Source organism: Diabrotica undecimpunctata, chromosome 6 (genome assembly GCF_040954645.1).
Source record: "Diabrotica undecimpunctata isolate CICGRU chromosome 6, icDiaUnde3, whole genome shotgun sequence".
Classification (NCBI taxonomy): domain Eukaryota; kingdom Metazoa; phylum Arthropoda; class Insecta; order Coleoptera; family Chrysomelidae; genus Diabrotica; species Diabrotica undecimpunctata.
In genome coordinates this window covers 13,764,100-13,791,861 of record NC_092808.1, presented here as the reverse complement: position 1 = coordinate 13,791,861, position 27,762 = coordinate 13,764,100, and the positions used below count along the sequence as shown (strand labels likewise).

The 27,762-nt window shown below is 32.9% G+C and overlaps 1 protein-coding gene across 1 annotated transcript; it reads right to left on the bottom strand.

Annotated features, from left to right (window-relative positions):
- Positions 1 to 81: 81 nt before the first annotated feature.
- On the bottom strand, positions 82 to 27,762 carry LOC140444750 (trypsin-1-like). Its single transcript, XM_072536512.1, has 7 exons — positions 27,367 to 27,762; positions 18,291 to 18,509; positions 13,192 to 13,282; positions 8,399 to 8,589; positions 5,675 to 5,770; positions 3,781 to 3,991; positions 82 to 793 (listed from the first exon to the last, which is right to left on the bottom strand). Exons 1-7 carry the CDS (start codon positions 27,488 to 27,490, stop codon positions 682 to 684), a joined length of 1,044 nt encoding a protein of 347 aa, XP_072392613.1. The 5' UTR covers positions 27,491 to 27,762; the 3' UTR covers positions 82 to 681.

Genomic DNA, 27,762 nt, shown 5'->3' with positions numbered 1-27,762 from the left:
GAAGCCTACGTCTGTTTATTACCTCCCTTCAAATCTGACTATTATAACAATAACTGTTCAGAAGATACGAGGGGGGGGGGGAATGGACTTTTGACCAGCACTGTATATTTAAATACTAAAATTTTAAATAACAGAAAATACAAAAACGTATTGTAGTGATCCCCATTCTGACGGCAAAGCTATCTGTCTACCTAGAAAATACTCGAAAAGTACGTCTCTGGCGTACGATGGCCTAATGTCTAGCTAGAGAATTTGACTGGTTTTCAATATTCCAATTCTCCTTCCAAGCGGAAGCATATATAAATGTTAAATCAAATGATAGAGAGTTAGTTTAAAATGTAAATTTGTAGTGTCAAGTAATAAATATATCATATATTAATGAATTGTGTTTTTAGTGTTAGTGTAAATGATGTAAAATAGGTGTTAGAAAACTGAAAATTAAAGAATAAATAAATTAAAAAATAAAAACATTGCAATATATTTTTGTTTTGAAATAAAAGTGAATATTTCTGTTTAATTCGTAATAGCCTGAATTAAAAAATTGTAATTCTTCATAGTTTAAAATGTCGCAATAAAACAGTTGTTCTAAAAAAATTGCTAAAATTCACATTCCATCTAATGCAAAAAATCATCTTTTTATATCCTGGATCAGCACCATTTAGATTTTCTTACGTCAAGATATTAAGCTCGCATGTTATCCAATATCCATTCCAAATAGTAATCTACTTTTGTAAACAGTGAAGGATAATCACATCTTATGACACCAGCACTTAAGATTCCATGTTGAACATATCTAAAAAACAAAAAGTTTCATATACATTAAGTAAAGATTAAGAGAAAATAAAACAGAGCATACATATTTAATACATTTGTATTTGAACTAGGTTTGAAACAGCCGACCAATAAAAAATGTTAACACATTGATACCATAAATTATAACGAAAGTTAAGTTCGACATGTAGAAAATATCGCCCTAACTCCTCACAACTGCCTCAATACCGCTGCTGATATCGCTCTCTGTGCTCTATACTGACATGCGATGGTCGAAGAGCTAGTAGACATTTTTGGATAGGCATTTGAGGTATTTGAAAATTTTTTAGATACCTCTTCCATATTATCCTAATAAAGAAATGCAGACCTCCATGCAGGGTAACGGCCATTTAACAACCCCTAAATTAAAAAAAAAACAAGTAAACATTTTTATTACAAAAAATATATCTTTGAGGCAACTTGTAGTTTTTTTTAGTAGAAATTTAAATATTGAAAAATAAACAAGCCGAGGGATTTTAACTATGCAAAACTATTTCGCAAAGGAATACAAAAAATGTGGTTGAGGCAAGTTGCTTTTTGTTGTGAAACTGCTATAGGTAAGCTCCAGTGTAAGAGAGAACATATTTTATATCGACATTTGTTTGCGTCCTCGATCACAGCGACTCCATTGGCTCGAGCAAAATCACATGACCTGACGATATCCATGATGTTTTGCTTCAAAATGTTAAAGTAACTGTTATATATTTTATTTCTATTAGATTTCTCACATATTTTTTTATTAATTCTCCCCAACATCTCCCCAACAGCCAATATGATCAAACATGACTAAGAAATCAACAATGGCCCCCTTGCTTTCAACTTGTCTAATGTTAATCGTTTTATTTGTATTTATCAGTAGTTTATACTGTTTTTTTTTTCGCATATTATTAGTTTATGAAGTAGATTTATGGAGTCAAATATATCTGTCAATCAATACAAAGGTAAGTCTAGTCATTGAACTCAATGATTTACTTAATATTTGATGGCTGTAACAAAATTGTCAATAGGTGGGTGGAATGATAGTGGTATGATGTCTGTTTTTAAAATATGAAGCTTGAAAGTTGGCTGTAAAAACATGACCAGCTTAGTACCTAAAGTACCTTGCTAAAGTTTTCCATAAAATTGAGAGATTCCTAATAAAAATTCTGACCATTGACTTGAATGAATAGACTATTCATTAAATTAACTAAAGTTTAAATAATTCCTCCTTTTGTATGTTCATACAAGTACTCAGCCAAAGGTCTTCCTTTGTACTCCACCTGTCATCACCGAGTTGGATATCAGTGCCAGCTTTTAACAATGCATGATGTTATGGAGTTCCACAAAGCCTTTTACTCCATCCCAGAAAAAAGCAAGCAAGATGCGTTCATTTTTGAATACTGTCGGGCTGGTCCGCCCAACCCCAAAAACAAGAAGCTTGAGTCTATAAAGTGGAAAACCACAATCTTTCAATGTTCGGTTATAAACCACGCTGGCAACAATCTCAACGTTTGCAAGGATGCTTTTCTCAAGGTGGTTCAGCCTATTACTGAGCATACAATTATAGGAGTGTTCCGAAAATTCAAGAACGGTGTATCTCATGTCCCAGTGGAAACCCGAGGCGGAAATCACAAGGAAGTTAAGTTTGCTCCGAAAAGAGAAGTAAAAAAGTTTATCTGTAGTTTTCAAGCTATTGACTAGCATTATTCACGACATCAATCATTACGTGTCTACCTTCCATCAGACCTGAATATCGCCAAACTGTGGAAAATGTTGAATTATGGTAATGAAGAATATGAGAAGGTTACTTAGGGATTTTTCAGGAAAATATTTTGCTCAGATTTCAACATTGGATTCTCTAACCCTAGCATGAACGAATGTAGTACTTGTCTAGAATTACAAAACCTTATCCAAGAGGAAAAACGGAGAATGAAAAAAGGTGTCTCAATTTATACCTGGACGGAAGACGAAGCAAGAAAATCATCTAACGAAGTTGCAACTCCATTGTATTCAATGAGTTGAGATCAGCTGATCTCTAAGGATATGACTCCATATCATAAAATTTTTAAGAAATATGGTACGATTAAGTTGATTGGAAGGGATTGGATACCGTTGGACTGGAAACAAGAAGCGAAAAGTTTTATGAACACAGCGGCTCAACTTAATTTCAAAATTTCCACCTCCCGACGAATAGTTCTTTGGAAAACTAAATTGGGAAACATCGTTGTGAAAGGAGAGATGGCTTAAAACATTGACACTGGCGCAGAGAGGAAAATTTGTAAGACCAACTGCACTATTTGACAGATCAACCCAAAAGAAATTCGTATTGGTGCTAAAAGCAGAAAAGGTTAAGGACGTAGCAAAATTGTTTGAAAAACATTTTGGAGTAAATTGGAGGGAGAATGATACTTTGCAGTGGTACAAAAACATAATGCAAGCAGAACCTGAAATATCGGCTAAATGTGAAAATTCATGTGAGTGTGAAAATAATATTGCTGATTTTGATGGTAATCCTGTGTTAATTTCAATTTGAATGTTACCTAAGTTTATATGTTCTAGAAGTTTGAATATTCTACTTTATATATTTTTAGTTAAATTGCTTTGTAAATAGGTACTAATGCAAATTGAATAAAAGATTTTAAAATTGAAATTTTCATCTAAAATACTCACTCTTTCAAATAAAATTTTTATTGGCATCAAAAACGGACACCTATCATCACATTTGGATCAAACATGGACATTCACCCATTTTTGTTCCAAAAGCGAACATCTGTATTTTCAAATAATAATTTTATAATAATTTCATATATTTCTGATATCAGAATGTCTACAAGATTATTTTTGAAGCATTCACTAAAATAATAGGAAGTGAGATTTTTATAAAAAGAATAATAGCAGCTGTGTACAAAAAAAACCAATTTATTTTAATTTTTCTTGCATGACACATATCCGTCTTTGATATGAAGCACTCCATTTAGATAATATACTAACTTCCTTTCATTGTCAGGTGACAGCTCAATAACCTGTAATGGTCCGCCACTGTCCCCTGCACAAGCATTGGACTTATTTGTTTGTAAAATTCCACCTGCGCATATTCGTTTATCATCAATAACTGTGAATAAGTTATCCTTGTAAAAGTTTTGACAGTCAGTGCTTCTTACAACTTTCAAATAGCCTTTCTGTAGCACTTTACTAGTTCTTCCTAAAAATACATTAAAGATAAATTTTGTGGAACTTCTTTTTGAATATATTAAGCTTTATAAATTAATATTTGGGATGCTCAATGTGCCAAAGAAGAAAATTTGAAGAAAAGCATGTAAGAACAATATATGCTTTGTCCACAAAAAAGGGCTTTTTTAAAAAAATAAAAACTTAAAAAATCATATCGTGTCATTATACGTCCTAGCGAAGAGTATTTGATATATCAGCAGAAAGTGAAAAATAATTAATTTCCCTGGTAATGAAATAAGTAAAGAAAAATGAAAAAAATTCAAAAGATTCGACCAAGGCCAATATATAAAATATACACAAAAAGAAGATAAGTTACAGTGAGAAAATTATCGTGATATACCACTTCTGGAAAACTGATTTAAATTACTTAACAGTAACAAAAGAGATTGATTCTAGAAGGACGACTGAACCCTTTGTCATAGTAATATTAATAATAATACCCAATAATAATAATAATACCCAATTCTATAATTCACCAAGGATTTATTGAATATCAGTGTTTGGAATGAGTGAAATAAAAGGAGTCCAAGCTAAAAAGACAAAAATGAATGATTTTGAGCATAATGAATTGTTAAAACCAGCACAGCCTTATGATGAACCATGCCAAATGTTGACAGTTCACTACAAGAAGAATTCATGGTACTACAATTACTTGTTCTAGCGAAAATTCGTTCTTAGAGGAGAAACATTTGTTAACATCTGTTTTATTAAAAAATGATTATCCTTTATCGTTTATAAATAAGGAATTTTCAACAATCGACCGAATAGAACAGAACAACTTAGAACAAGATCCTGCAACAGCCAAAAAGAATAATACGAGGAAAATAACAAAATTATATATAAAAGGATTATCAGAAAAACTTCGATAATCAAAAAAGATCGAAAATAAATTAAATATTTTAGTTCAACATCAAAGAAATAGATGGTTAAAAGGGAAAAAGTGACTCTAATTACTGGTTATCCAAATTAAAAGAGGAAGTTAATAAAAGTAAAATACCACTATTAGTAGGTCAGTAACATTTCGAGGAACATCATTTATGTTTTTTAAATAATACAATAAAATCAGAGTCTTGTGTTTATTGAGAGTAAACTAAATAGAAGACCAAATACTTCCCATGTCGGGATAGTATTATGAGATTTTTTTTCCTGGTCTTTCCTCATGTTTTAGTATTCAATCACTAACAGGAGAATTTTACTGTCATCATGGCATGTGGTTGTCTTTTTAAAGACGAATCACATGCTATGATTTTTCTGACGGATATTTTCAAGTTAAAGTTGATTTCATGTAATCGAATAAACAATTTTACAATAATGTCGTCCCAGGAACGCAACTTAGCAATATTGGCAATATCATTTTGAAGTGGTCTACATTAAAATATATAATATATGTTGAATTATCAATATGAATGAGTCGGATAAAATTAAATTGTTAGAAGAATTTTTCACCAAGTTACAAAAAACAAAATTTGCTTAATTTATTAATTTTTGTCTTTTAAGAACGATTTTCGTAGTGAAAATTGAAATGTGAATACACTTATTTCAAACTTCTATTGTGGCTTATTCCCATTAAAATAGTAATTGCTATAAGATACCACAGAAAAATCGCTTCAGAACAATATTAAACAATACAAAGAAATAATAAAAACTATCGTACCACCAAGTTTCGTGATTCCCCAACCAGACAGTTCTGCGTATGTTTGAGTAAGCTCAGTATTACTTGTACGCGGCAGACATAAGGGTTTTACGTTTTCTAAAAATAAATAAAACATTGTATTTAAAAAATTCCTTTATAAAAGGTATAATAAATAATGAAAACCCTATCGGGCTACATTACAGAACGTTGTCGGTATAATTTTTTCATCATCAGTGCTATCCTAAAATAAGTATAACCACTTTAATTAAATTAAACGTGAAAGTTAAAATTTTGACCAAGGTTATTACAAAAGTGTGGTTAATACTTACTGGATGTAAGTTACATCTTAAATAATTACAACTATGATGTTTAAGTTACAGAAGGAATTGATTACATGTCAACGTAAGACTCTGTGAGGATGGTTTGATGATTGATTGAATGGATGATTTTAATTGATGAAGAATATAACTTTTGTGGGCAGATTAGAGAAAATTTACAGGAAAAAGTAGGGAAACGTATACTAGAGGAATGAAATAATAAGGAAAGTGCTAATGGGATAAAAGTAGAATGTGAAAGAATAAAGTGAACGAATAAAGCAAGGAATGACGTGTTGAGAAATATTAGAGAAAGGAGAGTAAATTGGTAAGATGAAGAATCTAAAGGAATGTATTATCGAGGAAAGTGCTAACAAGATAAAAGTAGAACCTCTTCAGGAAAGAATAAAGCACGAAGTGAAATATTGAAAAATTGAATGGATAGACGACATGTAGTATGACGTAGAGAGTTTGAGAATCCGATGGCGGCAGCAGAATGCCAAAAACAGGCAAAAATGGATAATTATTACCAAAAAGGGACGTTTCCTCTAAACTAAAGAAAGCCTTTCTGATTGACATGGATAGTCATAGCCTGCCACTTAAGTGAGGAAATCCACAGATAAATAATTATAATAAGTATAAGCTTCCCTACGAATGAAGGAATTTAAGAAAATTTCCTGAGAAAAGTAAGAGAATGAATAATAGATAGATAGAAAGGTATTTGACAAGTTGCAACAAGGTTTTGCAACATTACAAAAAATGGAACAATATATTAAAAATATTTCAAACATTAAAATACATCATAATCATAATCATATTATGATGTATTATGTATTATGCTTTATATTATAAAGCGTACAATATAGGCAGCTATAATTAAAATAATATTAAATTTGGTTATGTTGCAGCTTGGGCATTCTCGTAATATTCACTCAGTGTCTAAGAACACATGCTCACTAGGTACTCTTTAACTGGGTTTCTACAAGCTGTATTTGAATTAATGTTTTTAAATTTTTAAGGAAGTTTATACTCCTTATAATCAGCATATAAACAATCTATTCTAAATTGATTTAGTCCCTGAATATTTGACGGAAGAAGATGTACCCATCCTTTTCTTTTTCTTTTTTAAATGTCATTTCTTCATCCTTTACTTTATTTGCGTATGTGTTGGGCGCTTCATAAAAAAACCTACTCGCATAGGAGCCTACTGGCCATAGTTTTGGGTCCATCGCTTCACCGAAATTTTGTTCAAGAATTGAGACTCTAAAATATGAATACATATTGGGATGCCTAGCCGTTAACGACGTACATATTACTTCTGGAAAGTGTTTTTCTAACATCTTAAGATTTTCAGCCGTTGTAGGTTGGTCTACTTTAGTAACATGGAGATGGCCGAATCCCGGACTGCACTCGCGGATCACAAGCGTGGTTGAGAGGACGGAGGGGTTTTAGTGGGTAGGTTCTAGCCCTGCTGAGATTGCGGTTGAGCGTGTCACATGTGGTTGGGCTCGACAGACATATCAGATATAAAGACCTGGTATCTTACGAAGATTTCCCACACACCTCAAAAGAATATGAAAAAAAAGTAACATCGAGATGCATAAATTTTGCGATACCATTGATTTTAGAGTTCTCATTATTAACTATAACAGTACGTCCATTCCTTTTTTATGCCTAACAGCTTTCCATTCTTGTCCACTATCACTTGTAAGCGAATTTGTATTATCAATATTTATCAAATTTTTATCGTTTGTTAATTTAATAATATCTGTTTAAAACATAATACATAATTTAATAAGAATAACATTTTGCCTCCGTTTGTGTTCTTAAAATATCAGCTGATAATTGTTTATTTTTATTGGTAACATTTTTAAACAGTTTTTGTTTTTTGTTAGGGAACTCCTTTCTTTATCAACAGCGGAACTTACATTAACAGCAATATTTTTTCGGGTGTAGTTTTTTTTTGGGGTTTTCTTTACTGCTAGACTGTATTGTATCGGTCGTTCAAAATTGAGGTCTTTGTTAGAATGGTTTATTAAATTCATATTTTGTCCAGTAGATGGCGACAGGTCGGTTAATTGCATATATTTATAAATAAATAAATCTAGTTGTTCTTTGAGTAAATTTATCGTAATTTGTTGATTTGATAATACTATTTCATTCTGATTAATAATTTTCTTTAAGCACCTGATTTCAGTTAGTCTCGGATCCTCATCGTCATCGTCTCTATCCAAGATTTCGTTTGCTGGATGACTTATTCTATGGAAAGAATAAAGCAAGGGATGAAATTATGAAAAATTAAAATAGTATAGGAAGGAGAAAAGATTGAGATGATGAACGAAAAATTAGTTATTAAAGTAGAAGTAGTAAAGTAGTAGAAGAGTTTTAAAATAATGGCCACTGTAATGAAAAATAACTTTATTATACTTACTGTTATTAAAAGTGATTGGTTGGACCCTTAACAAACCGATATCGTTTTTCTTGTCTTTGGATTCATAGTTGGGATGTGAGATTATTTCTTCAATTGCTAGATCCTGAACAGGATAATTGCATTCCGTAAAAATGCAATCTTTTTCTGCACCTTTGTTGGAAAGGTCGTATTCTCCCACTCTTACACCCAACCTGAAATTTAAATTATTGAACATTTATTGGATGTTTATTGGATTTACAAAAAAAGTATTGTTAATAGAATTAATCGTAAATGATTAACAGGTTTGATACTCATCCGTTGATTGATGAGTAGCAGCAGGATTAGTTCTTCTTCCTGAATATTTAGCATGTGTCTCTGGTATTCCTCAGCCAAGATTTCTTCTTTCTTCCCAAGTCTTTTCTTCCCCCTGCTTTTCCTTATATGATGATGTGCAGAAGACAGTATTTATCATTTCGAAATATGTGAAGAAGATATGATGTTTTCTTATTTTAATTGTGTTCATAAGCTGTCTGTTCAATTCGTCTTAATCCATTTAGTCCTTAAACTTTTTTTTTATTTAAACCTGAATGTATACATTGAGTAGTGATTAAAAAGGCTTCAAAAGTCAGGAAAAAATAAACAAAAAAATATCCGACCTCCAAATTGGTCACAATTTGGTGTTCTTTTAAAAGGACAGTAGGACTATAAGTTACTTTAAATGAACAATTTTTTTTTCCAAAAATATTTATTTATTAGCAAGTACAATTCATATTCATTGAGTGTGATAATTATAAAAGCATTCTTTAGGATGAAAGACAACATTACACTTATGACAAATAAAATTTGCCTTTTTATGGCAGTGTACGCATCTTCGTTGGTGTTCTTGATAGGTTACTAAATGATCCAACCTATCATAACGTGAGTGTTCCCGTTGATTGCTTGGCGCTTTTGAAGGTCCCCTTTTGATGGTTCGCTTGTGCGGTCAAGCTGGTGAAGTTTTCCGCCATCCTGTTTTGCAAGTGGTATGCATTCTGAACTGCCATATCGACACAATGGAATATCAAAGGAAAATACCACTTTTTTCCTCGTACAGTTGTTCGATACTGAGCAATATTCTGGTCGCTTCTGTCAACTCCACCCATGTTTTTGTTGTACAGCTGTATGGGCTTAGGTTGATTCATGTATATATGCTTCTTCTCGGATTGTGAAAATCGTTTTACTTTATTTAGAGGGAAAACTGAAGACACGTTCGATGCAAAAGTATGGCGTAGTGGCGATACCCAACAACAATAATCTTCGTGTTAAACAGAACGAAAAAATCGCCAAATACAGGGATCTGGAAATTCAAATACGAAGACAGTGGAGAATGGAAAATACCCAGACAATACCTATTATTCTCTCTACTACTGGAGTTATTCCAAAGAACCTCCTAGAAAACATAAAAAAATTAGGTCTGAATGAACATCTCTACAAGACCATGCAGAAAGCTGTACTACTCTCAACGTCCAGATGTGTACGAAAATTTCTGGGTGATACTCCAGCATACCAAGTCACCTAGGGCTCGATACCACGGAAAGAGTCCCACCAGAGCTCAATCCTTTTGATACCGTAGGTATCTGGGATAAGTGAATTTTCCCCTTAGAGGGAGTGTGAGCCGTATGGCTAAATCTGAAATAATAATAATAATCTTTACACTTATGGAGGAAAAAGGTAACAATCTTAAAATACTTCTAAAAAAGTTGGATCACTTCACACCAAAAAAGAACTTAACTTGATCAAACAGATATCAGTTTCTTAAGTGTACCTAAGCAGAAGGTGAATCAATAGATCACTACGCCATTAGACTTTGTCATTATACAGCGAACTAGGAAATCTTAGGGATAGTATAACAAAGGATATTCGCATCTGCGGGATAAAATCAAATGAAATCAGAAAGAGATTGCTACAAGAGGATTTTAAAAGCCTAGATGAAGTAATGAAACATGCCTTGATGATCGGAAAAACCAAAGAACAGAGCAACATTTAAGGTAATAGAGAAGAGTCACTTAGAAAAGAAAGCAAACAGGACATAGAAGACAAAACAAAAAGTGAAAAAAGACAGTGTGGAAGTGCTTATTCAAATACGGTTATGCCAAAAATCCTGCATTTGGTAAAACGTGTGGAGAGTATGGTGGTCTAAATCATTTCTCATCCATGTGTAAGAAATTATTAGGCAGTTGATCAACCTAATTTTTAGAGTTCGTGAAATTTGAGAGTCCTTTCATATTTTGGTCATCGGCGACTTTTGCTAGATCACGTTTGTTCGCATGTTTGTGATCAGTGATCCCAGATATAAATATGAGCTCACAACGTCAAACTGGTCAATCGTGGTTATGTGTGGGAGATTTTTATGTAGTATTTGTATTGTATGTGTATTTTCTATCCACTATCATGATCTTTATCTTCGGTATATTTAACTGCAGAAATATTTCACTTTCGTTTTTAACCAGTCGAATGAGATCCATTAACTCTTCTTGATTATTTTCAAGAAAGACTGTGTCATCTGCAAAACGTAGGTTGTTTATTTTTAGGCCATTTATTAATATGATCTTTTCCCATCCTTCAAGTACTCTTCTCACCCGCATAGGTGTTAACATGAAATCCAATGATTTAAAATTTTTTGGGTGAGACGGTACCTATATTACTTTTAACTGCGTGGAATGGCATAGAACTGACAAATACTCCACATATAATGTATAATAGGCCTTTAATAGATGCCTTTGAGATGTATATATACAGACGAATGTTGAGGATTCCATGGGTACAAAGAGTTACTAATGTTGAGGTACTTCGTCGCATGTGTAAACAAAATGAATTACTAAGAATAATCAAAGAGAGGAAAATGCAATACTTGGGTCATGTGTTGAGAGGTGAAAGATATGAATTACTTTAAGTTATACTGGAAGGAAAAGTAGAGGGCAAAAGATCAGTAGGAAGACGCCAGAACTCGTGGCTGAAAGACCTGAGGAGATGGTTCGACCGCTTATCCGCAGAGATCTTTCGCGCAGCAGTTTCCAAAACTACAATTGCCAAAACTACAATTGCCTTGGATCGCCAACCTTCGAAAGGAGACGGCGCAATGAGAAGAAGAGGCCTTTAATAGTTGGCCCAAAGATGCTGCTGTTAGGAGATTTAACTTCCAAAGAAATTTTCAGCACATGAAGAAGACGGAGCAAGAATCCTGGAAGCTTCTACAAACTTTTATCAAAATAAACTAATTTGACAAGATACGGTAAGCATGTTTCATGTTAATTTGCAGTGTATTTTAAATAAAGTCGATATGATGAATGCTTTTCTTGAGGATCAAAATTGATATGACGTCATATGTTTTTCGGAGCACTGGAAAAGTAAAGAAAATTTAAAATTAAATAGCATCTCCAGCTTTTCATAAGCTAATTTCTTTTGTAGTGTAAAAAAGAAACAAGGCGGAGTTGCAATTTATGTAAAAGAAAATCTTATATATTCTTCTCTTGATCTAAATGAATATAATGTAAGAGTAACAAATCAAGATGTTCTGCTGAAGATGAGGAAGGAATGCGAAGTCATAAAAACCATATAAACGAAAAAACTGGAATATCTGGGCCACATAATGAGAGGAGAAAAGTACTCTCTGCTTAGACTCATAATCCAAGGAAAAATCACGGGAAAGAGAAATGTGGGACGTAGTAGGATCTCCTGGTTGCGAAATTTAAGGGAGTGGTATGGGTGCAGCTCAATACAGTTGTTCAGAGCTCCAGCCAACAAAGTAAAGATTGCTGTGATGGTAGCTAACCTCCGATAGGAGACGGTATTGCAAGAAGAAGAAGTAGACCAAAGTTCAAAGTTTCGTGCAACTTATGTATCTTCAATAAAAACCAATATTTTAACTGTATATAGATCGGGTAAGGGTGACTTTGACTTGTTTTTGATGAATTTTGATGGTGATTTTAATATAAATTTTAAAATTGAATCTGACCCCTCTTTAGATATATTTAAAATCTATTAATATCTTTTGGTCTAAAAGTAACTATAAACGATTATACTAGAAATCACATTCCAGTGGAGTAGTTGCGTCGACAACATTATGACAAATTTTTCTGAAAATATCTACAGAGTGGGCATATTTGAACCTTGTTTTTCTGACCATCGAGCTCAATTCATCCATTATTATTTGAATTTGACCTTGTGCGAAAATCTATAAATCCTGGAGTCATGAAACTTGTTACGATATTAAATTAGGAAGTCAATAAATCTTTTCCTTATTATCTTGTACTTTTGCCTTTACTTTTTCTTGAAGAAAAGTTCTACATTCTTGAAACTTAAAATAGGGATTTCATTTCCTATTGAACCTAAGTTCAGTATAAAGACTTTTGTTGAATTTGAGGTTACTGGATAATATTTTTTTTCTTCTCACATTTTTATGCAATTTCACAAGTCGAGTAGGTGGTAGGTCATCAAACTTACAGATTACGCTAAAAATTCAATAAAATATTTCGATACTAAATTTTAACAGTTTAATTTTATAAAGAATAAATTATAAGAATATCCTCAGAACACCTCAATGGCCGAGAATCGCAAAGAAACATAATCGAATTATGTCTCAAAAGTGAAAAGGATCGATTTACTAAGCAGAAAAGGCAGCAAATTAAACCACCATCACTACATGATAGGCGCCTTTAGAAGAAGAATATTGATTATAATAATTTAAACAATGATTTATCCTTCCATGTTACGTAAAAAATAATTTTCTGTACTGCCTTCAAAACTGTCATATCTAGTGGTTACAAGATACTTACAGATTTGATTTATCTTCCAAGCAATGGGCTGCTGTAAGGATATATCTATTGTTAATAATTGATCCACCGCATCTAAACACTCTTATATTACCTGAAAAGAATTAGGCATTAACATACAGAAAGAAAAAAGTCAAAAGTCTTCATCAGAAGATGAAGACTTTAAAAGTTTTCACTTTACAACAACACAATATTTTCAAAACAAAACTTCAAATGTTCTGAATTGACTGCACAAATTGAAATGAACTCTTAACTGCTCTGCGACCTAGGCACGCTGGCTGAAGCAGCTAGGCTACAGCAGCCACCCAAAAACCAACGGTTTACGGGAGCCCGCGCACTAGGCATCCAAGAATTCCTGGCTGCGGCATCTTCTAGTAAGAACGTGTTTGTTACAACAGCAGCCCGTTGTCTGCCCGCAGCCAAAGCCAGTTTGGATTCTGAAGGGAAATGAACATGGCTGCCTTCAGTCTCCGCGCACTTGCCGTATCAGCCAGACCTATCCCCAACGTTTTTAAAATGACTTTTGACACTGAATTTAATTCGGAAATTTGAAAGTTGTTTTGGAATAATGGTAATGAATGGTAAAACAGAAAAAAGAACAGCATCTAAAATGGCTAAATACAAAAAATACTGAAGACCATCAAGCTTACAAAGAAGCCGATAGACAACTACGAAAAATGATAAAACAAGAAAAGAATAAAACATGGGATCAGAAATGTCAAGAAATCAATACATACATCGGAGGGAAGCAATGTACAGAGGTATGGAATTTTATACAATCAGTAAAAAATACAGGAAAAGACAAAGCACACATACACACCATAAAACCAAGACAATGGAAAGATCACTATGAAAGTTTGCTGACAGAGACAAGACAAGAATACCTAGCGAACTCTTCAACACAGTCAGTACATATACAAGGAGAGGAAGCGAGGGTAGACATCGAAACAGTAAGGAAGGCTGTAATGACCCTAAAGAATGGTAAATCCGCTGGACCTGAGGGAATCTATGCTGAAATGCTTAAGAATGGAACTCATAAACTATTTGAAATATTAACTTATGTGATCAATCAGTGTCTAAATGGACACCCAGTACCAGAACAATGGAGAACGGCATACATGTCCTCAATACACAAAAAGGGGGACAAAAGGAATTGTAATAATTATAGAGGCATATCGGTAACCAGCACCCTGAGCAGACTGTATGGACGAATTTTGAGAAATATGATCGAGGAAGAATATAAGCACAATGAAGAGGAAGAACAAAGCGGGTTCCGTGCAGGAAGATCGTGCACCGATAACGTATTTTGTCTTAAACAAATAATAGAAAAAAGATCGGCTAAGAATCTAGAAACTCATATTACTTTTGTAGACCTGCAAAAAGCATATGACAACATCCCCTTAACAAAACTGTGGACAACGTTGAAAAGATCTAACATCAACCACACATTGATAAATGCTGTACAAGAACTATATAGAGACTCTAAGGCACAGATAAAAACAGGAAAATATCTAACGGAAGAATTCCTGGTTACAAAAGGCTTGCGACAGGGATGCTGTATCTCACCAACCTTATTCAAGATATATGTTGCAGCGGCATTGGAAAGATGGAAAAGAAAGGTACATAGGATGGGTATAGAGCTTAGCAATGAATGTATATATACACTCCAGTTTGCTGATGACCAGGTAGTGCTAGCGACCGACAGGGAAGACATGCAGTACATGCTAAGAAAACTGATAGAAGAATATAACGACTGGGGAATGAATGTCAATACAACAAAAACCAAATATCTTTGTATTGGAAACGAGTCAGATAACATAGACCTCGAAAACGGACAACATATTTCCTGCTGTCAGAGCTATGACTACTTGGGTGTTGCCTTTGACAATACAGGAACTGATACACGGGAAATAGAAAAACGAATCACTCAAGCAAAGAAAGTCTTAGGATGTCTCAATAGTATACTGTGGAGTAAAGAGATAACGAAAGGAAGGAAATTTAATATATATGAGATCATGATTAAAACTACTCTTCTTTATGGCGCTGAAACATGGAGAATTAGTGAAAAGAACAAAAAGCGAATAGAAGCAGTAGAGATGGATGCAATGAGAAGATCTTTAGGTATTTCCAGACGAGACCGAATCAGAAATGATGTAATAAAACAACGTATGGGAATAGAAGGAAATATAACTCAAGATATAGAGAAGAAACAATTAAGGTGGTATGGGCATGTTCAACGGATGCCAGCATCAAGACTCCCCAAAAAAGTAATAGAATGGCAACCGATAGGTCGACGGAAAAGAGGAAGACCCAGATTAGAATGGCAACACGGCGTAAACAAGTCCATGAGCGAAAGAAATTTAACAACAAACGACTGCGAAGATAGGAGGAGATGGTGTTTAGGTATCGGACAACGTCGAAAGACGTTCTAAACCGATGTGTATAAAGGCGATTTGGGATATATCATCTGAATAATACAGTAATCTACAAGAAAGAAAAACGAGGATGGATAGAAGTCACCAATATAATTTGCTAGGGCGATTTACCAGCCTTTTCTTTATTTTGTGTTTTTTACGAGACAAATGGTAAATAATTATGGCCTCTTCCATGTACATATCGGTTAATATTTATATTCTCTCCATAATTAAGAGCGGATACAACTGGCCATCGATTGGCTGCTATAACTTGGCTTCTCATATATATTGGCTGCGTAGTACGCGGGGGCCCTAGTAAACCAAAGTTGAAAAATATATTTAAATTGTTGAGAATAGGTAGAAAAAAGAGTAAGGAAAAACCCACTAATAACGTAGTCGAAAAGGGCTGCTTTTCGACTACCGGGCTGAGTATCAAGCCGCTTTTAGAGTTAACAGATCAGTAATAGATCAGATTTTTACACTAAAAAAAATCCAGACTACCTGCTATGAATGTAAGGTAAACCTTTATACAGTGTGGAAACCACTTATGGAATAAAATTGTTTGTGTCCTTATTTTAAAAAATAATAAAAAACGTTGAGATACCTAAACTTTTAAATTTAAATGTGCGCTTTTTAAACATAAATTTGAATGTACAGGGTGATCCACGCAAGTCTGGCATAGTCCATAATCTGTTTTTTAAATAGAACACCCTGTATATTTTTATGTTTTTAAAAGTTCCCTAACAACCTGATCTCAACGAACTATATCATGTAGGGTCTATTGTGAATAATACAGGGTGAAATTTTGAAATTAAGTATAATTTTCTTCAAGACAATTAATTAATAGAATACCCGAAGTAATTGATTGGATTACATTAAAATAAATGCTCAAAATGTTTTCCACCTTGTTGTTAGGAATAAAACAGTCTCCTATAAAACTCGTCCCGAATTTACTTAAAAGTTTGAGGTAAAATATTCCGTATTTCTGTAGTTATTCTTTTTTTGAGATCTTCAATGCTAGTTGGTTGTGTTGCATATACTTTGTTCTTGAGATAACTCCACAGAAAAATATCCAAAGACGTAAGATTTGGCGACCTAGCTGGCCACTCTATAGTACCCCTTCGTCCAATCCAGTTATTGAAGTAGATTTTATTCAAGTAATTTCTCACCAATAAAGCATAATGGGGATTTGCAGCGTCCTGATGGAACCAGATAGTTTTATGTGGTAGGGTAGGATCTATTAGATTGGGATATAAGTTAGCCAAGTGAGGAAGAACATCGTCTCTTAGCATGCTTACAGATTTTTCCACTGTCAAATTACCATCTACAAATATAGGACCAATAATATGATCTCCTGTAATACCTGTAATATTTACAGTTTCGTCGGTTTACCTGTCCGTTCAATGTAAATGTTGATTTATCAGAAAAAAGAATTGTGCCAAGAGCTATTTCATTTGTGTTAATTTTATCCATCATTCTTTCGTAGAAATCCATTCTACGATCTGGATTGTCTTCTGTTAGCTCCTGCACAAAAGCAATTTATATGGATGAAGTTTTTCTTCATGGAGACACCTTAGGACAGTTATGTGACTCACATTATTTTGACGTACAATTTGACGTGAACTTGATGTTGGATTCTCTGCGACACTTAAACAAAATATCCACTTTTATCTCATCTTCAATGAAGTTAGGTTATTTTTTAATGGTTTGACATGTCCAAGTTCTCTAAATTGTGTATAAATTTTAGAAGTTTGCTACTTCAACTTGACTTCTACAATTCTCCCCGTAACCGATCATCATTAAAATCTCAATTCGGCGGGTCTCAGTTAAATATTTCATTTTTATTTCTCTAAGAAATTTGTTTTTAATTAGGAATTTATTATTTTAATGTAAAATATCAACACACTAACAACTGATTGATAACAATTCGCATTATTTACCGATTTAGTTTAATTATCAGACTATCTAGACAGTTTTTACCTATTCATGACAAAAAATGTTATGACACGGTTACTAACCAGAAATTTTCCCCAATATACTGACACTTAGAGTAGAAGTGTATTTTGTGTATTAAGCTAATTTAAAATAATACCATAACCCGTGATAAATTACTAATTTCAAAATATCACCTTGTATTATTCATTATAGACCCTACATGATATAGTTCGTTGAAATCAGGTTGTTAAGAATCTTTTAAAAACATAAAAATATACAGGGTGTTTCATTAAAAATAAGGATTATGGACTATGCAAGATTTGCGTGGATCACCCTGTACATTTAAATTTATGTTTAGAAAGCGCACATTAAAATTTAAAAGTTAACGTGTCTCAGAGTTTTTTATTATTTTCTATAATAAGGACACAAACAATTTTATTCCATAAGTGGTTTCCACACTGTATATTGTAAAGAGATTTTAAACAAGCGTATGATATGATAAAAAGGAATAAAATGTAAGAAACACTGAGCTCCTTGGCAATACCCGCAAAACTGGCTGGGTTAGTAAGAATGACTGTGACTTGTTACAGGAAACATAAAAAATGTTATAAAGAGATTATAAGTCGTAGCTCTACATTTAATTTTATATATAAAATTTGATGACTCGTTATTTATAAAAAGTATAGAGATGTTTCGTGCTATTAAATCTTTATAAATAAACTATATATTTCATAGCCTATATTATTATCTTACCTATTCTGAAACTCAGTAAACTCATCCAGGGAAATTCATAAAGGCCTGCGTCTTCTCCATGTGTGACTCTAATGTCAATTAAATCGGAATAATCGATATAACCACAATCGGTTGGCAATAGTCCATAATTTTTATGTTTCGTAATATCAGTTAAGTTTCCAGCCGAACTTTCATTGTCGGACTTTGTCTTATGATTATTGGTTCCGTTGGACAACATACCTTAAACAATAGTAAAATGATTTGATTTCTACTAAATTATTATTTACATTTTCTATTATTTAATTTCATATAATTATTATGTACTATTTACAAGTTACAGGGGGTGCAAGGGATAGTGATGCGCAACGTATAGCCTCTCCTATCCAAATGTCAACCTCACCTGCCCATATGATGATCTTAATTATGGTCATCCGGTGCATCCCGCTAGAAAACAAACGAGGCTCTGACGTCCGAGTGATTGCCGGTATAAGCAATCCCCCACTTACTGACCAACGGCTTAGGGCGGATTAGTTGGTGAGTGGTAGGGCATTCTTTTGTCCTGGGATTGAGAAACCGGCTCCGAAGGCGGATGAATCAACAAATAATGGTCATAAGTAGACTTCGGCAAATATGCATATTGCATATTTTGCATATTGTGCATATTTTATGCAAATATTTCATATTTTGGCATATTTGTATAAAAGTTTGCATAAAGTGCATAAAAGTTCAGATTTTTATACTGTATTTGAAAATTTTTAAACATACCAATTTATTTCAATTCTTGTATAAAATTTTGTAGTCATTTTAATCAAGAAATGATCTAAGTACGTAATCTCTACAGGTACAAAACATTTACAATTTCAAAGAAGATCAATTTAAGTAGCCCTCAACATTCTTAGAAAGTCTCGGTCACTGACGCATTCAGTTATTGGATAATCGCTAAGGGTTCGCTCATTTGCATTTTATGATCTAATCCCCAAATCTATCTACAATTTATTGTATCTTAACAGCAGGTAAACGGCTAATAGTTTTGTTCCTAATTTAGGGATTTTCCAAAATCTCCCAGTTTATTGAATTAGGTACCTAAACATTTCTAATTTGATGCTCAGATTTGTAAATTATTTTTGTTTTGATATTCAAAGCGTAAACACTCGTTGTGCGTAACAAAAAGGAAGATTCTGATTTTATAATGCCTAAAACAACCAGTGCTTCAACTTGGATTAAACCTTATAAAGAGCTGTCTATGGATATGGGAAAAATCTACTGTTCAGTCTGTGGCAAAATTGTAAGTATCTAATATTTTCTATTAAATATCTAATATTTCATACATACAGGGTGTTTCCAAATGACACTTACAACGTTTGACTGTAGATACTTCTCGAAAAATTGAACAAAACGATATAGTTAATGAGGGGTCAAACTTATTTACTTTTCGAGATACAGGGTGTTAAAATTAAAAAAAATTAAATTCTTTTAGTTAATAACAACAATAACTTTAAAACCAATAAACGTATTTACTTGAAATTTAGTACTCGTAGGTTGTTTTTAAATGAAAAATAGCTTCCTTTAGTGAGAAAAAATTGTCCATGGTACAATACAATGGTGTGTATTTAGAAAAATGTTTCACCTTTACTTTTTTTTATGAAGTCAGCTATTCTAAAACACAATTATTTTTATTGTAATTGAATTAACAAAAAAAAAACTTTTGTTGAATTTTAAAATAAGTTATATGATGTACTAATGGTTAGTAACAAAAACTAATTTGTGGATTAATACTGCATTTAAAACACTTGGGGAGTGTTTTTTTAGTATATACCGCTTTCAAAATTAGCAAATGTAAATTTTAGTTCGTTTCTAAAAAAATATTGCAAACTTAATGTTCCAAGTGATCGGTCTCTAAGAAGAAATAATGTGAACGGGCTATACTCGTCGGTGTTAATTAATATTAAGGAAGAAATTGCAGATAATTATTTTTACATATCTGTAGACGAAACCACTGATTCCTCAGGAAAGTATATTGCTCATTTATTGATTGGTGTTCTTAAAGAAGATACCTTACCAAAATCTCATCTTATTTCATGCCAGCAACTCGAGAAAACAAATGCTTTAACAATTTCGCGTTTTATACAAGAAACATTAGCAACTTTTTTTCTTCCGACAACTATTCCTTCTAATAAATTACTGCTTATTTTATCGGATGCTGCTCCTTATATGGTGAAAGCAGGACAAAATTTAAAAATATTTTTCCCAGATTTAATACATGTTACTTGTGTAGCGCATGGATTAAACAGAGTTGCAGAGGAAATACGAAAAAAGTTTCCTCTTGTAAATACCATGATATCCAGTGTCAAAAAAGTATTTCTTAAATCTCCTATAAGAATTCAACTTTATAAAGAAATGCTACCTAACATTCCTCTTCCACCACAACCTATTTTAACGCGATGGGGAACATGGTTAGAAGCAGCTAATTTTTATGCAGATCATTTTGTTAAAATAAAGAACATAATTGATACGTTAACAGATGAAAGTTCCCAATCTCTTTTGGATTCTAAACAAACTTTTCAGAGTAACTTGCTTCAACAAGAACTTTCATTTATAAAATCAAATTTTAGTTTTGTTCAAAAAACAATTACTCAGTTAGAATCACCAAAACTGTCATTGTTCGAAAGTACAGCATTAATAAAAGAATTTGCGTCATGTTGTCGGAACGTTAGAGGTAATATTGGAAAAGATATTTTAAAAAAATTTGAAGCTACTATGGAAAAAAATAAAGGTTGCCATATTCTTTCTGAAGTAGTCAGTGTTCTAGCTGGAAATATTTCGGAAACAATTAATTTAGAACCAAATGTTTTGGTTAGTTTGAAAAATGCTCCCGTTACATCAGTTGATGTTGAACGAAGTTTTTCCATATATAAATATATGTACTCAGACAGAAGCCACAAGTTTTTGTTACAAAAATTTGAACACCACTTGGTCATTTATTGTTACCATAATTCTAAATAAGTTTATTCATACTTAAAAATGATGTAGTTACTTAAAATAAATGTAAATCTTAATGAATAGTAGGAAATATTTAGTTATGTACACTTTTTTTTTTAAATAAAATTGTTACTATTTTACGATTTTTTTATTTATTTGTATGCATATTTTGTAAAATATTTGCATATTTTCGGGTAAACACGTGCATATTTATGCGCATATTTTCTACATTTTTATTTGCATATTTGCCGAAGTCTAGTCATAAGAATACAGAAGGCAAAGGGGTATCACTGCATTAACGGATCATAGAGCACCTTCAGGAAAATTACCATAAAATTGACACTGCAATTGCAAACCGTTACTAATCATGGAAAGCAAAGGCCAAGATTCGACAGGAGAGGAGAAACATATTTATACCACGAGACCTCTCAGGTCGTAAACATGTGAAAACCTCGTGAAGAAATCCTAAAAATAAAGAGATTTAATTTTAGAATGTGCACATGGAATGTTAGAAGTTTATTTGCTGCTGAGAAACTTGACAACGCAATTCAAGAAATGAAAAGAATGAAAATAGACCTACTGGGAATCAGCGAAATAAGATGTCCAGAGTCAGGATTATGTAAAAAGGACGGAAGTGTATTATATTATTCCGGTAACAGCACAGAAGACCCGCATCACAAAAATGGTGTTCTCCGTTGCTCTGCCCATCGCGGAAATTTAGAACGGCATTATAAAACTTTGCATAAAAATTATGAAAATGATTTTCCGCAAAACAGTTTGTTTAGAAAAAGGAAAGTGCAAGACTTGAAAAGTAGTGTGAAGACGGAACAATCAATAATTACTATTCTATTTCAGAACAATATTAGAAACAATCAATGTTCACTAGGCCTGTTAAACAATCAGTAGCTGCAACAATTGCGTCGTTCAAAATTTTTTACATATTGGCACAACATAAAAAACCATTTGAAGGTGGAGAGGTAATGAAGGAAGCATTCATTGAGGCTACGAATGTATTATTTGAGGACTTCAATAATAGAACAGATATTATGTCTGCCATAAAGAAGTCCTGTTATCACGTCCAACTGTTACTAGAGGTATCGAAATCATGGGTAAAGATTTGGAAAGCCAAGTTAAAAGTGATATTATGAAGTGTATGTACTTTTCTTTGCAATTTGACGAGTCAACCGATATGACTGATACCGCCCAGTTGTGTATTTTCATTCAGATGGTATTTTCTGACATGTTGGCTAAAGAAGAATTGTTAACAATGCTGCCTCTGAAAGAAAAAACTCGCGGAGAAGGTATATACAACGTTTTTATAAATTTTGTGAAACAATGCGAGTTACCGATTTACAAACTCGTGTGTATTACAACAGATGGTGCACCATCCATGACTGACGTTAACAATGGATTTGTTGCATTATTTCGAGCTAACGATGACTTTCCATCGTTTTCTCATTTCATTGCATCATTCACCAGCAAGTTTTGTGTTCCAAAATTTTAAATATGGACGACATCGTGAAGATGACAACAAAAATTGCGAATTCAGTCAGAGCGCAAAGCTTGCAACGACATCTTTTTAAAGCGCAATTGGAAGCTAGCGACTCTGCGGAACTCACTGATTTACTTCTGCATACAGATGTGAGGTGGTTGAGCTGTGGAAAATTTTTAGATAGGTTCCAGGAGCTACTTCACAAAATCATTTCTTTTTTAGAAGAACGAGGAGACGACACTCATCTACTTCAAAGCGAAAAATGACTCCGTGATCTGGCTTTCCTAACAGATGTAACAAATCATTTGAACCTCCTAATAATTAATTAAATAATTCATTAATTTTGAACTACAAGGTAAAAATAAAACAATTATCGATATGATGAGCCCAATACATTCTTTTGTCAACAAATTGAAATTATTGATTAAGCAAATTAGCAGAAAGGATTTAAAGAACTTTCCATCGTTTAAAAAAAAAGGGTAGCGGGTCATTTGAATTATGTTTATTACAAGACGGAGCTGCAATCACTTCATAGTGAAATTGAAAGACGCTTCGCTGATTTTAAAAAACTGACAGGTATTGTAACATTCATGTCTTAATCCATTTTCTTGTCAAGACGTGGAAAAATAGCCACTGAAATATTCGTTACGTTCAATATGGAGATCATTTTCGTCCAAAATAAAGTATTGAAAATAATTTCGGATATACACATTAAATCCAGAGCGACCGATACGAAATTTTGGTCTTTCATATCGTCTGAGAAATATCCGTCTTTGAGACAAGTAGCTTACAAGACACCATACTTGTGTGAGTCTGCATTTCCCAAAACGAAGATAGTGAAATCAAAATATCGTAATCGGCTAACTGACGAACATCTCTCTTCATGCTTGTGTTTGGCCCTCGGTAATTACGTACCATCATAATGAAATACTTGTGGATGATATGCAGTCAACATCCAAATAAAATTAATATGGAAAACATGACTTTAATTACAACTCTCTGTAGTTACAACTTTTTACCAACTAGAAATATGCTATAAAGTTTTTTATTTTCAAAATTGTTTTTTTTTACTTTGCTTTGTTTTTAAACCAGGAGGAGTAAACTAAAGAGACAGATTCACACCCAAGAAAATCACTAGAAGAGTTACCAAATACATCTTTTTTGGTTGATCATATCGGCCTTCGACGGTAATCCAAAAATATTATATTATACTAATACGTCGCTAAAGAGTTCTAAAAATAACTGTTTTTATATACCTAAAAGCAGACTACTACTAGACTAGATACTAGAAGAACTTAGCGGGTTAACACAATTCGGTTTTAAGCGAGGACTAGGAACAAGAGAGGCAATTTTATGTTTGAACACCTTAATACACAACTGTTTAGATCAACGAAAAGATGTCTACCTCACCTTCATTGACTACGAGAAGGCATTTGACAATGTTAAACATGATATCATGATGGAACTACTACATAGGGCCAACATTGACCAGAAGGAGATCAGAATTATTCAGAATCTATACTGGAACCAAATGGCAAAGGTGAGGATTGATCAAGACCAATATACGGATGAATTTGAAATCCGGAAAGGTGTCCGCCAAGGCTGCATACTCTCTCCGATGCTTTTTAATTTATATGTTGAAAATATATTTGCGGAAGCATTAGAAGACACGGAATTAGGCATTAAGCAATTAATTAAGCAGGATTAGCAACCTACGCTATGCGGACGACACAGTGATTATAACTGATAATTTGGAAGATCAGCAGTTATTACTTGATAGGGTGAATAGCATAGGTAAAAAATATGGCCTCAAAATCAACATTTTGAAAACGAAATATATGGTCATTAGCAGAAACCCTCCAGAAAACCCGATAATATGCATAGGTGACGATCGCATAAAACGCGTGAAAACTTTTAAATACCTTGGCACCACAATCAATGACCAATCGGATCCACAACAAGAGATAAAAACCCGAATACAAATGGCAAGACAAGCTTTTGTGAAATTCAGACCGCTCCTAAAAAAAAACATCTATCAACAAACTTGAAGCATTTGAAATGTGGTCATTGAGAAGAATGATGCGCATACCTTGGGTGGATAGAGTTCGAAACGATGACGTCCTTAAGAGAGCCGGCGTGGAAAGAGAACTCTTTGAATTAATTAAAAAACGCAAGATTGGTTACCTTGGGCACATATTGAGAGGATCAAAATATGAAATACCACAGTTAATCCTACAAGGGAAGATCGAAGGTAGGAGAGGAGCCGGCCGCAAACAATTATCCTGGTTAAGGAATATTAAAGAATGGACAGGAATACACAATACAGGCGAGCTGTGTCACGCCGCCGAGAACAGAATTCTAGTAATGAGATAGTCGCCTACGCACTTTGGTGTATGGCATTTTAAGAAGAAGAAGAAGACTAAAAATCGCCGATATAACTTAATTAACCTATGAAATACCATTAGTGTCAAAATTTCATAACAGTGGAGTAAACTTGCCTGAGGTTGGACCAATTACAAACAAACATTGTGGCGCGGTAAATTTGAATTACTCCTCCTGGTTTAAAAACAGGGGATAGCAGTCGATCTCCGGACGTTTGCAGTTTATATGGTAGATCCCATACAGTATAAGTCTGAGCACCACTGAGTTAGGATATCTCAGAAACCAGAGCCAATTTGGCAATTTAGATCTCTCATTCGGATTTAGCGCACAAAAAACCTTCTGAAAACTATATTCTGATCGCTGGGTCTGAATATTGGTCAAATTTTGTCGGCCTGTTATTTTTTCTATAATTTTTGATTTATTCTCTTCCTTTTCCAATGGGTTGCTATTTTTTAGTCTCACAAATTATTGGCCCTGGTCTAAACTATAATAAACTAAAAAAAAAAAACATCCACAGAGTTGTTTTGACAAAGTCCTCGTAGACATACCGTCTCAGGACTTGCAACTTAATGTAGAGTCATATGTCGCCATGTTACCAATCCAACGGTAACTTTAACATCTCAACTGTAAATTAGACATAATGTAAACTAAATTTCATTTAATAATTTTTAAAGGGTTTTTACCCTCATATTTAGTGGCTACATCCATGTATTAACTAGACACTGATGATGGAATACTTATGCCGAAAACGTTTTGTCAATTCAACATAGCCCAACTGGGTTTTTTATATACCTTTTGACGTGACAACGTCTTAAATTAGGTTGTGGCTCGGAGTCATTTAAGAAAAAGTGTAACGTCCGCTCACGTCTGTTACAGTGAGTCGCCGAACGAGAGAGAGGCCCGCCGGACCGGCGAATGCCTTGCGTCTCTCTCCCACTCAAACATGATCGGTCCGCTGCGCGCGGCACTAGAGAATTAGGCGCGTTGAATCGCTAAAGTTGAAAATCGTTGAAAGTATCGTCAGCTGTGTCTGTAGTGAAAATGTGGAGTGCTTAGATTCGTCATTTACAACAACTACAACAATAAAGGTAAATAATTGTACACTAATATTTCATTATCGTAAACTATGATTGATTGATTAATTGTTAGATTGACACAAAAGTTGAGAAACTGAGTTTATAGGTTATGTCATACTATTGACAAATGTTGATAGTGTTAAGTAAATTATTAGTTTAAATCACTCTGCAATCAATCGTAATTCAGTCGATTGAGAAGAAACGCGTATTGCTAGTCAAACATTTAAAATAACAAATTATAACTTCTAACCTGTCAAAACAGGGCGACCAAACAAACGAACTAAACCGACCAATCACCACGCGCGGAGTTAGAATTTAACTGTGTTTAGCAAGAATTTCAAATTCCAATTTTAGTAAATGTTTTAATTTTCAACTTTACCATTTACATTTACAAATTTTAATTAATTTCAAATTTATTTAGCAAAAATTTGAACCTTCGATCTGAATAAGTGTTTTGATTTTCAAATTGATTGTTTAAAATTAAAAATATTAAAATATATATAATCAGAAGTGAACGTCACATAACATTATCTGTACTTATTATTATTTAATATGTAGGCAAATACATGTGACCATACTTGGTAGACACAATTGGAAATAGTAATTTTTTATAACTGAAAAAAATAAATATATAAAATACTGGTAGCAAACAATAACTTCAATGATCGATATCTCCGCAACTAATTGATATATCGAAAAAATTTTCAAATAAATTTTGTAGAAAATAATAAGATCAATAATATAATATAAAATAAATAATATATAAAATAATATATAAAAATATAATATATAAAATATAAATAATATATAAAATAATAATATAATAATATATAATATATAAAATAATATATAAAAATATAAAATAATATATAAAATAAATAGACAAAATCACTCAAATAGAAATTAGTTAAGTTTAAGTTTACATGTACAAAGTTTTAGTAAACAAAATATATTTCTATAGTTAAAATTTGTGCAATTCTTATTTTCATTCAATTCCTTGTTCCTATTGTGCAATTTAATAATATTCATATCAATAAATATTCTACCGAGAAAAAGACGTTGTCACGTAAAATCTTCGCCCGTAAAACCGACTTTACAGGCAACCGATTTTTTTTTATAAAGGATTTTATTCAAAATTAAAAAAAAAAACAGTACAAATTTTGCTTACCTTGTCCGTTGGAATGGTTATTCATAAGGAAAAACACAAATAAATATATGAAATATGTCAATACCATGTTTTTGTATTCACGACATACAAAAGTCTGGTTGGAATTTTGGAATATTGTTCGCATCTCTGTACCGCTGAATATACAGCATCAAGAAGTTGACATTATCAATGATATTAATATTATTTAAACAAAACAGTTGTTTTGCAATCAAAAACACTAGTAGCATTAAACTTATGCCATAGTTGTTATGACATTCGACCAGGAAAATTTAGGTCCCATATGGAATTTTATTATCAATTATTATTTTTATTAATTAACACATGCCACAATCATAGTTTACAGTTTACTACAAGCAATGAATATGCATATAAATTCCATATTATTAAAATGACAAG

Excerpts from the sequence above, each read along its gene's own strand:
- LOC140444750 (XM_072536512.1), bottom strand. The coding sequence starts at position 27,490 with ATGCGAACAATATTCCAAAATTCCAACCAGACTTTTGTATGTCGTGAA. Across the intron at positions 18,510-27,366 it reads TAACCATTCCAACGGACAAG|GTATGTTGTCCAACGGAACC; the intron begins GTAAGCAAAATT and ends CTATTGTTTAAG. Across the intron at positions 8,590-13,191 it reads TTGGAAGATAAATCAAATCT|GTTGGGTGTAAGAGTGGGAG; the intron begins GTAAGTATCTTG and ends TTTAAATTTCAG.